The 11,701-nt window shown below is 53.5% G+C and overlaps 1 protein-coding gene across 1 annotated transcript; it reads right to left on the minus strand.

Annotated features, from left to right (window-relative positions):
* Positions 1-325: 325 nt before the first annotated feature.
* On the minus strand, positions 326-9,681 carry LOC121335120 (5-hydroxytryptamine receptor 7-like). The gene is made up of 3 exons (XM_041402949.1): positions 9,574-9,681; positions 8,050-8,597; positions 326-1,100 (listed from the first exon to the last, which is right to left on the minus strand). The coding sequence occupies exons 2-3, from the start codon at positions 8,556-8,558 to the stop codon at positions 329-331; spliced, it is 1,281 nt and encodes a 426-aa protein (XP_041258883.1). The 5' UTR covers positions 8,559-8,597; positions 9,574-9,681; the 3' UTR covers positions 326-328.
* Positions 9,682-11,701: the final 2,020 nt, after the last annotated feature.

An 11,701-nucleotide genomic window follows, 5' to 3' on the forward strand; every position in this document is an offset into this window, starting at 1 on the left:
TTTTTTTTTTTTTTTTTTTTTAACTTTAATAACAGATGGGTAAACTGAGGCACAGAAAGGTGGTGTGACTGGCCCACAGTTGTTGGTAGACCTTGAACCCCCCAGGTCTTGCTCCCACCTGGGACAGAGTGAGAAGGAAGGGCTGTTCCCAAAGTTCCCTCCACTTGTTCCCAGGGTGAGGAACACCGCGGCTCCTCACGGGGCGAGGGAAAGGACCATCACCCTCAGTGGCAATGTCTGGAGGGGCTGGATGGTTCCTGCCATCCCCTGGGAGGCCAGGGAAGCGAGGAACCCGGCATTGGAGAGGCAGGAGCCGGCGGGTCAGGCGCTACAGGATGCACTCGTGCCTCTCCGTGGCTTTCAGGGCCTCGTGCATGCTGGCGGCCGAGAGCCTCCTGTTGATGTTCCTGTACCTGCAGCGCAGCAGGTTCCAGAAAGTAGTCCTCAAATCCCGGTTGAAGAAGGCGTAGATGAGGGGGTTGATGAGGGAGTTGGTGTAGCCCAGCCAGAGCAGAGTCCTCTCCAGCCTCAGGGGCATGCAGCTGCAGCGGATGCCGCAGATGAACGGCCGCGCCGTGGACATCAGGAAGAAGGGCAGCCAGCAAAACGTGAAGGCCCCCACGATGATACCGAGGGTCCTGGCGGCTTTCTGCTCCCTCTTGAAGATGGAAATGTTCTTGCGGTCTTGCCGGAGCAGCTTGGAGAGCGTGGCGCATTCCTCCACGGCCTTGGTGCGGCGGGAGCTGTGGTGGGCGCGGCTGGAGGCCTCGAGGCAGTAGACGCCCTCCTCCTCGTAGTGCTTGGGGAAGTTCATGAAGCGGTGCTTCTCGGCGCTGACCTTGGCCGCCTTGTAGATGCGGCTGTACATCACCAGCATGACGGCCATGGGGATGTAGAAGGCCACGCCTGTGGAGTAGACGGTGTAGCCGAAGTCCTGGCTGATGAGGCACACCCGTTCCACCGTCACGTTCTGGGCCCAGCCGAAGAGGGGAGGGAGGGTGATGGAGGCCGACAGGAGCCACACGATGAAGACCATCTTGGCCATCAGCTTCCCGTTCTGCCTCACCGGGTAGGTGAGCGGCCGCGTGATGCCCAGGTACCTGCAGGGAGGAGGAGTTGTCAGGGGTTAGGAGTGGGTGGCTCTGGGGTGGTTTTCACTCCCGGTCAGCTGTGAGAGAATTTTGGCCCTCAGAGGGGACAAGAAATTAATTTGTCAAATGAAAATCTCCACAGGCATGGGATCTCTTGACTAAACACCACAATTTGTTCCTCGCTTTCTTGCAATCACTCAGTGCGTGGGATCACAGAATGGTTTGGGTTGGAAAGACCTTAAAGACCATCCCATTCCAACCCTCTGGAAACACCTTCCACTATCCCAGGGTGCTCCAAGCGCTGACCAGCCTGGCCTTGGACACTTCCAGGGATGAGGCGTCCATAACACGAGGTGTCATTGAACTGCTGAGTGCAGTCTGAACTCTGCATGATCTCCTGGGCAATAAAAATACTTTAAAAAGCTTTGTTTTCAGGAATAAAAAATGCCTTAAGAATTTTATTTTTCCTCCAGAACTATTCTGCACAGAGAACATGTAACAGCTTCCAGCCATGGCACATAACTCCCTCCTGAGTGTTGCCCTTCCCAAGGAGACAGCCAGGAGTGGGGTGGGTGATGCTCAGAGTGGTGTGCCACAGGGCTGATTCCAGATGAAAGGAATAATTCCTAGCAGTGCTTAATGGGAAGTGGGAAGCACTGCAGCCTTCTCTTATTTGTTGGTGAAGAAATACAACCTGCAGCTAAGATGGCCCTGGGAGACCAAGAAATAATCTTGCCTTTGGGAAGACTTAAAGATGTGTCTGGATGAGCCCTGCAAGCAAAGCTGGAGAGTGGACAATGCTGTTTGGGGACAGTTTTTGGGCTCCTCATGACAAGAAAGCCATTGAGGGGCTGAAGAGTGTCCAGGGAACGGAATGGAGCTGGGGAAGGGTCTGGAGCAGCAGGAATGGCTGAGGGAGCTGGGAAAGGGGCTCAGCCTGGAGAAAAGGAAGCTCGGGGGGACCTTGTGGCTCTGCACGACTCCCTGAAAGTTGTTGACCTCTGGAAACTCAAATAGGAATGACCCAAGCAGCTGGAGCCCTGTGCTCCCTTGCACAGCCAGTATCTGCCAAAGTGATGGAGCGCTGCTCTCCCTCAAGAGGAAAATGAGTGGAGTTTGGAGTAAGAGATCCCAAAACCACCTGGTGACCCACAGATCCCCCAATCCTGACCCCTGGGGTTAGGAGTTACCTTGTTATTTTGCCTGAAAGGAGCTGGAGGCTGCACCCAGCATCAGCTCGCGGTTGTGCCACGGGGTGTAAACGTGAACTATCCTGACTTTTATTGGAGAGGTTTGTGTGATAAAGAAATTGTCAGCTGTGGGTAAATTAGAACTGTAAAGCAATAAATCAAGGGGGGAGTTGGCTGCTGTCAGTCGATGTTCCCCCTGGAAAACATCTGCCTGCTACTCAGCTCCAATCAATCCAGCAAAGACCTCGAGCCACTCATATGGATTTCTGTTCTGTTACAGCCTTTTTGATTCCGATCTCCCGCTGCCAGGAATTTTTAGGCAGGAACACATCACCTCTTAACTGTTCTTGGATGAAAGGTGTTACTCCAGAGGGGCAGTGAGAACAGCAGCTCTAGGAGTATTTTTGGCTAAAAGCTGAACAAAAAAATGGAAAATATCTGTGGAGAATTTTACCTCTGCTGTATAATTTTTCTCTGACAGTCAGTCTTACTGTGTTAGAGATTTTCTCTTCCCTGATTATTTCGCTTTTCCAGATCATCCCCTAAGATTAGAAGATGGAAATAAAATGTAAAAAAAAAAAAATCTAATTTCTCCTCCCCTCCTGCCTGCTAAATCAATTGAGAGACTAAAGTCTTCCCCCCTGCCTCCCTGATAAAATGATTTTGAATTCATTCACTGAGTTGTTCTTTCCTTATTTTCCTCTATATTCTTTTTTTGAGCTGGCCTTAGCCACAAGAACCAACCAAAACTTTCTATGTTCAGGGAATTCCAGGATGGTTTGGGTTGGATGGAATCTTCAAGATTGTCCATTTCCAACCCCCTGCCACGTGCAGGGACACCTTCCACTACCCCAGGTGGCTCCAAGGCCATCCCACCTGGCCTTGGACACTTGCAGGGATGGAGCATCCACAGCTTCTCCGAGCAACCCATTCCCTCCTTATGGCCCTTGATGGGGCCAAGCTGGGAGAAACCCCTGCCCTGCTCCTGCAATTCCCAAATTAACTACCCAAAAAATCACCCCTCTGGATATCCAAGCTACAAACTTCGCCAATAAATCCAAGCTGAGTTGTGTGCCACCCTCTCTTATGCTGTTACCGGGTTTCTTTGGAAGCTGATCCGCCTGGGATCTGCTGAAACTTCCAAGGAATTTACGCACCTGCCGAGGGAATGCTCGGTGACGCGGTTTAACGAGCAGGCAAAGCCGACACATTTCATCCACGGGTGCCTCGTGCAGCTGCTGCTGCTGGAGGAAACGGGGCCGTTTTGAGGTCTTTGTAACAATTCTGAAACAAGCAGCGAGCCCTCAAAACAGGGCAGCGTTTACAGGAGGCGAGGTGGCGCTGACAGGCGGTGGAATTCTCCTGGAATTCTCTCCCTTTGAAATTTTTTTAGTTTTTCTCTGTGTGTGCGTCGTGCTGCTCGTCAAGTTTAGGGTAATCAGGTAACAAAAGGCAATTCCCCAGATTTGTGGGCGCTTGTTGTGGATTTGCAGGGCCCCCACCGTGCTGGGCTGAGGGTGCAGGCACTCATGCCAGGTGCAATAAATTCCTGCCACATCCCTGATCCTGCAGATCCCAGTCCTTTGGCTGTGGGGTGGGAGGTCTGCCCCAGGCTGGGCTGCACCAGCAAACCCCACAGATGAGCCAGTTCACAGTGTTTGTTCTACAGTCAGTGGGAATAATGGAACGGGTTGGCTTGGGTTGGCTTGGGTTGGGTTGGGTTGGGAGGGACCTTAAATCCCATCCAGTTCCACCCCTGGGGCAGGGACACCTTCCACTAGCCCAGGTTGTTCCAAACCCTGTCCAGCCTGGCCTTGGGCACTTCCAGGGATCCAGGGGCAGCCACAGCTGCTCTGGGCACCCTGTGCTAGGGCCTGCCCACCCTCCCAGGGAACAATTCCTTCCCAATATCCCATCCAACCCTGCCCTTGTCCTGCCTTTGCATTTCCTGGTGCAAAGTCCCTCTGTGGCTTCCCTGTAGGCCCCCTTCAATTGTTGGGTCATTGTGCCAGGGATTAAATAATAAAAACAACCCAAACCTCCCTGAGGTGCCCCTTTCTCCATCCTGCAGCTGGTGAACTGGGAAAAGATGAATCTCCACTCACACAGGGGGAAAAAATGAGCCCAGAATTAGGGCTCAGAATCAGGGTTTCCTCGACCCCACTGTTTTACCACAATTCCATGCCTCCTCTGCAGTCAAAATAAGCTCCTTCCCTGATTTCCAAGCTGATGCCATTCCTGCCCCTTCCTGCTGAAGGAGAGGAGGAAACAAAAGGCAGCTGGAGGCTGCTACACCTGCCCATGCCTTGCATCTCAGGGATCCATCCCAGATACAGAGCAGGGATCTTCCCAGCCTGGACAACATTTGGATGAAGGACATGGGGAAGACAATCCAGCAAAATGCTGTGCTGTTTTCATCCCACTGACTTTTAGGAAGCATCCTTTTACAGAGGGTGACCCCAATTTGGAGCATATAATCTGATTTTGGGTGGAAAATACTTGCTAGGGACAGGGGAGAACCCCAGCAGAGCTGCCTGGGAAATGGATGGAGAGTTTTTTCTCCACTAGGGATGCCAGAAGTGATGTGTGGGCTTTGGGGAGCTCCTTTTGTCAGCTTCTTGGCATTTTTATGGAGAGTTTCATCAAAGCTGAGCAGCCAAAAGAGGGGATTTTTTTGTTGGTGGCTTGTTTTTGGTTTGTGACATTAAAAAATCTGCAACATTGGCAGGCTTTTACATAAGGAAAATATAAGAGGAAGATGGATGTTTCCAGCATTTTTCTTTTCTGATTTCAAAGGAAATCAATCAAATCTCGCTTCAGACAAGATTAGTTCTACCAGCTTCAATCGAGAGGCTTTTAGGAAGCCCTCGGCATTAATAATCAATAACAGCAGCCTACATTTTAATAGTCCTCATCATCCTGGGCAAACCAAGTAGCTTTTCCATCTAAGCTAAGCAAAATATTGAGGACACTTCAGCCATCAATAAAACCAGGTCTCCTCCTTGGCAGGAACAGGCCTGACAGTGCTGACCAAGTTGGATTCAGGACAGAACCAGAGGAAATTTTTCTATTTCCGAGAAGCACCAGGGCTTTTCATCTTCTTCCTCCCAGGGCAGGAGGAAGAGCTGGTCCCCATCACTGGAGGAGGTTTGGGTTGATGTCACACTGAGATAACAATTTAATCTCTTTTGGAGCAGGTTTTTCAGGGATTCTGCAAGCTCAGCTCTCCTTGTGCTTTTGGGTTTTGGTTGTATCAGCATAGAAATTGAGAATTGTGCTTTTAGAGATGTTTCCATCAAGAGTCAAATGAAAAATCCTGCCTATCCCAGGCTCAGCGGGGAAGTGGAGATCCAGGCACGATCCTGGATCCTCAGTCCACCTCCACACACTGCCTGAGCATGCTGGGTTGATGGGGAGCAGTGATGCTGCACAGGATGCTTGAGACACTGCCCTGGGATGGTTCACACAACTCCCAGCTCATTCCTGGGCATCCTTGAGGGGCAAAGCAGCAGGACAGCACCCCTCTCACTTCCTCCTCTAATATGCACCAGAGGACATCCCAGGGAATTGGGGAGGGAATTCCCATTCCCTCCTCAAGCCCCAGCACAGACTGACCCTACAAGCCCCCTCCACTTGCAGGTTGTCCTTTCTCCCACCCAGAGCTGGGTGGGCACAGCTGGGGGGTTGGTCCAGTCCCTTCCCTCTGCTCAATCCTTGCTGTTTTTCTCCTTTCCCAGCTGGAAATACTCCAGGCAGCTGCCCTGCAACCTCTCAACCTCCCCACTGCGCCTGTGGCGTGGTGAGGATGAAGTTCTGGGAGCAAACTGATCATGGTGCAGTTCCTGTGCCAACACATGAGGGACAAACTCACACCAGAAAATTCAGGCTCTTTGACAACCTCTTGGGACACAGCTTTTCCCTCCCTCCTTCCCAGGAAAGACAAGTGACATCAAAGTCAGGAAGTGCCTGCAGTGTCCTTGGATGTGGATCTGCTCCCTGGAGCAGTGACACTGGACGGGAGGGACACGACGGAGGGGTGGAATCCATGGCAAGGGTTTTTGGGGAAAGATCTCTCCTGTTTGTGTGTGTGCTTGGAAAAGTCTTGTTCCACGGGATGGGATGAGATAAAATAGGCTGGGATTGGTTGGTTGGGAAAGGAGGGGAAGGAAATGGGAAGAGAAAAAAAGGAGAGGGGAAGAAGGAGGAAAGGAAAAGGAAAGGAAAAAGAAAGGTATTGGGTTTTTTTTGGACTTGGGATGGGGTCGGGAGAGTTGTTGACATGCTTGGCCAAGGAGAAATTAAAGGAGAAAGGGAAAAAGAGAAAAGGGAAAAAGGGAAAAAGGTAAAAGGGGAAAGGGGAAAAGGGGAAAAGGGGGAAAGGGGAAAAGGGAGGCAACGCAAGGCAAAAGGAAATAAAGGAGAAAAGAAAGGAAAAGGAGAAGGAAAAGGATAAGGAGAAAAGGATAAGAAGAGAAGGAAAAGGAAAAGGAAAAGGAAAAGGAAAAGGAAAAGGAAAAGGAAAAGGAAAAAGGAAAAAGAGAAGGAAAAGGAAATTTTAAAGCAAAGCCAGTCTGGTTAGTGTGTAGGCACTTCCCTGCTCCTCACCCACTGGGAGGAAGGACTGACACATTTAATTCCTGCATTTCATCCCTTCCCTCTCACAGAGTCAGCTCCTGCCAGCTCTGAGCACACCTGCTTTTTTTTTTTTTTTTTTTTTCCTACAGGAAAATTATTAAAATAAAGCAAGTTCAGCAGAAGAGCTGAACCCTGCCTGTGGCCTGGCAGGGTTTTTCTGTCTCCCAGCAGCTCTGAGCTGCCTAGGGCTGGGATCTGCAGCTCCCAGGGGAGCAGTGGCTGGTGGGGATGAAGGTTTTGGAGCAGCACTCCCTGCTGGCTTGCCCCAGGGGGGAGATGTCAAGCAGCAGCAGGATTTTCTCTGTCCTTTCTGCCTTGTCACCTGCTGTCACACCTGCCGAGGTGACGGGGGAGGTGGCACAGCTGAAAGGGCACATCTCACATGTGGACTGTGTCCCTTCCCCAAGCTGCTGCTGCCAGCCCAGCAGTGCCAGCTCAGCCCAAAGCGACCCCCAAGAAGGCAGCAGACGTCAGCCCCGGCCACGGGCTCGTCAGCGCGATGGCCCCGATGACGCAGCTGCTAAAATTAGAGCCACCAAGGTGCTGACTTGTCCAAGCCTGGCCACCCTGCCAGGCAGGCTCAGCCTTTCCCTCCCAGCTCCAGGTGTGGGAGGTGAAGCTAGAAAATCCTTACAGATGTGCTCACTGAGCTAAACCAGGGGGTTTGGGATTTTGGGATGGGGTGTGGGGAGCTGCTGACATCCTTAGCCAAGGCACGAGTCCAGGGAGCAACACAAAATCCCACAGGATTGGCTCCAGAAGCCCTGGAACCTGCATTTCCAAAGTGCCTCTGGGTTTTTTTTTTTTTTGATTTCTTGAATGGTTTCATAGCCAAGGTACCTTCCACGGAGAAGGTCAGGTGCTGTTCCTCAGGAACAATGAGAAGCAGCTGCCAAAAGGGGGAAGACTAAGGAAGCAACTTAGGGAAGTAACTTGAGAAAACACCCTGAGCCCAGCTCTTCCAAAGGGAACGAGGCGCTGAACTCCCACAGAAAACCCTCGTCACCTGCAAAAAACACCTCCAGGAGCACTGATCCAACCAGGAACACAATCCTAGCAGCTCCCAACCTCCCAAAACCCTCCAAATACCAGAGCCCACCTGAGCGCAGGGCAGCAGCCCGGCCCTGCCTTACCTGTCCACGCTGATGATGCACAAGGTCATGATGGAGGCGGTGCAGCACATCACGTCCATGGCGATGAAGACGTTGCAGAACACCTTCCCAAAGAGCCACTCGCCCCCCACCAGGTCCGTGATGGTGACAAAGGGCATGACGGCGAAGGCCACCGACATGTCGGCGGCGGCCAGGGACACCACCAGGTAGTTGGAGGGCTGCCGGAGCTTCTTGACAATGCACACGGAGATGATGACCAGCCCGTTGCCGGCGATGGTCATGAGGATGATGATGGAGAGCACGGCCCCGATGACGACCTTCTCGGTGTCCCCATAGAGCAGGATCTCCTCGCCGCAGTCGGTGGCGTTGGTGAGGTTGGAGGGCGGCAGCTCGGGCTCGGCTGGGGCGGGAGGTTCCTCAGTCATGAATGGATTCGGGAGCCGCTCCCGAGCCGGCCGCTGCTGCTCTGAGCTCTCCACCAGGAGAAGGTGCTGCTCCAGAAACCTCCTGGGGCTGGCCCTCAGCAGCATGCTCCGAGCTCGCCACCGGCGCTCCCCCAGCAGTGACACCTCCAGTGACAAACCAGAACATCTTGTCACAAGCAGGGCGAAGAAAATCGAATATCCCCTCATCCTCTCGCCCACCGGCACCACCCCCCTCCACCCCTCTCAGCTCTTGCTGCGGCTGCATCTCACGTGCTCGGCAGGAAGCCGCTTCCCAAGTCTCCTTAAGGACACGCATTTTGCCGGGGGATGCTTGCAGGAAGCCGCTCTCCACTTGGGAAGCAGCACGGGCTGCCTGCAGCATCTCCCCGGCCATCCATGTGCTTTTCCAGGAGAGAGAACGGATCGTGGATCGTGTTTCCCTGCCGAGCTGTGCCTGCTGCCGTTGCACTTCTCCTCTGCATCCATACATTTAATCCCTTGCAGAGCCTCCTCTGTGCATGCGACAACACGAGCCACAGCACCAGTGTGGGCACAGCCCCCTCCGGCTGCATCCCCTGCCCGTGGCACACGCAAACTTCAAAGCCGGGACCGCAAATCCCCGCTCCGGGCACGCAGTGGCCACACAGGGGCTGTCGGTAGCCACGGGGCGGCTGCGGGAGCTGATCCGTGGCATGCAGCACCCCGGGGTACCACGCACAGCCCAGGCATCCCAGCTGGTTCGCGGAGCCCGAGCATCATCAGCACCACGCTCGGCAGAGAGGCTCCGAGAGCCTCCCACCCCCGGCATTCCACCCCTGCAAGTATTTCCCGGCCATCCACAAGGAAACTTCAGGGCAGGGCTCACCCCCTGCATGCTCAGAGCATCATGCACAAACCTGCATCCTCTTTTTTTTTTTTTTTTTTTTTTTTTCAGGGCAGGGCTCACCCCCTGCATGCTCCGAGCACAAACCTGCATCCTTTTTTTTTTTTTTTGTTGTTGTTGTTTTATTTCAAACCCCATTTACCCCTTGAAGTTTTGTTTCAATCCGAGCCGGATTGCGGCCCCTTCCTCCCCTTTGCAGCATCCCCCGGCTGCGGCCCTGGGGGCTCCCGGAGTTACCTGTGCCGAGGGGGTGAGACATCCTCCAGGCGAGCCCCTGCGAGCTCCGGGCGGGCGAGGAAGCGAAGAGCCACCCCCGGAGCATCCTTCTCCCCTCCCCGCCCCGCCGGTCCCTCCTACCGCCCTCCCCTCGCCTGTGCCGGGCAGGGACCCAGATGGTCCCCGGCTCCCTGGGAGCCCCAGGGAGGAGCAAAGAGCGGGGCGGGGGGGTCCAGGCTGCATCCTGCAGCCATGGGAGGGAGCGTGTGAGGATCTGGAGGGAAAGGCTGGAAGTTGAGGAGATGCCTTGGAGCGCTGAGGGGCAGGAGAAGCAGCCTGGAGCCCAGCAAGGAGGGCAGGAACAGGGAAAGGCGCCCTTCCCCGTGATTTTTTTTAAAGGATTATTTTACAGGAGAGGGTTTCTTCCCTCGTTCCATGCATTTTTCCAGCCCTCCTGGCTTGTAGTGGGTCCCGTGTTCCTTCAGCTCTGCGCTGAGGAGCAGCAAACAGCCAGGGAGAGGCAGATCCCTAAAGATGAGACTTTCATAACCCTAGAAAACCGAGACTATTAAAAAAAAAAAAATTAAAAAAATCGGGGAAGAACATGGAGAGATCCACATCCACTTCCCACCAAATATTCCGTGGGGTCTTTGGAGCTGGGATCACTCTGATATTTCCACCCGGGGCATCAGTCACAGTTTGCTCCTCCTGGGGTGGAAGATGCGGAGCAGAGCCATCTCCTACATTGTTTATTCCCAAGGGTGATTTCCTCGGGAATTCTGCTGCCTTCCCGGGGACACAGACAGTGCGGGGCGCATCCCTCGGGATGGGTTCGGAGGGGGGATGTGGCTGTGGAGCTGTTGGCAGGCTCGGGAAGCGATTCCCGACGCTCTGCCCCGGCTCAGCGCTTCGGGAGCGAGCTGGGAATCTCATCCCAGGACTGTGCGGACACCCAGCCTGGAGGGCTGAGTCTGGGAACAACACCTTTAAATCTCAGTGATTTATCTCCGGACAGGGATTTTTGGGGCAGATGTTCCCGACACCCAGCCTTGGAGGGCTGAGTCGGGGAAAAACAATTTAATCTCAGTGATTTATCTCCGGGCAGGGATTTTTGGGGCAGATGTTCCCGAAAAAAAAAAAAAAAAAAAAAAGAAGGAAAAAAAAAAAAAAAGTGCATCTGCGAGGAAAGCGCCGGTGAGCTAAACCAGGGCTGTTAAAGCTGTGCTTAACGCTGGGGTTCCTCCTTTGCTGCTCGAGCATCGCAGCGTGTGTGGGAGGCTGGTGAAAATAGCTTCCTCGCCAGGCCAGGACGTGCTGGAGGAGCTCCGGGATTTTTTTTTTTTTTCCATGACAGGTGGGTTTTTTTCCCATCCCCTCCAGAGCAGCGACGAGCCAGGGTGGGATGGGGCTGATGCACAAACCCTGCAGAGCCTGGGGAGGGGGAATTCACTCAGATTTAACCAAATACACCCGGAATTTCCGAGGAGGAAAAGCGGGATCTGCAGAACTCCCTGCTGCAGGAACCGCCGGATTCTGCAGTCTCCAAACCCAGACAAATTCAGCCAAGGAGAAAAACACCCCCTAAGGACCAGCTCAGGCAGCCTGGGGCCAGATGCCTGGAGAATTTCAGGGAAACAATCTGTGCCCGAGCCACAGATCTGCTTCCAGCCTTGGGAGAGGAGTTAGAGGGAGGACATGGGATGGGGGACAGCCTGGAGAGGTTTTTTTCAGTCTGGAGGGGTTTTTCCAGCTTCCCTGGAGGGATTTTTTCAGCCTGGAAAGGTTTTTCCAGCTTCCCTGGAGGCTGCCTTTGGGAGAACACCACAGCAAGGAGCTCCTGTGCTCTAAGGAGAGACAGGGAAGGATTTTTTTTCCTCTCGAGGCATCACTGGGAAGCAGCTGGTTCATGCACAGAGGTCGAGTTCATGTCCTGGCAGAGAGGAAGGAAGGAAAAAAGGTGATTTTAGAGGTGAGGAGCTTCCTGGGCTTCATTTGCTCTGCCCTTCCAGGAATTTTGGCAGAGCCTCAAAATCCTGCAAGAGCTCCAGGGAGCAGAACTGACCCCACTCTGTCTCATCCCAGCCCCATTTCTGTAGGATGCAAGCTACAGCGTTTCCCTTTCAGACCTCCTGCAGGTCTGGGAATTCCA

This window comes from Onychostruthus taczanowskii, unplaced genomic scaffold (assembly GCF_017590055.1).
Source record: "Onychostruthus taczanowskii isolate IOZ18803 unplaced genomic scaffold, ASM1759005v1 scaffold2, whole genome shotgun sequence".
Taxonomy (NCBI): domain Eukaryota; kingdom Metazoa; phylum Chordata; class Aves; order Passeriformes; family Passeridae; genus Onychostruthus; species Onychostruthus taczanowskii.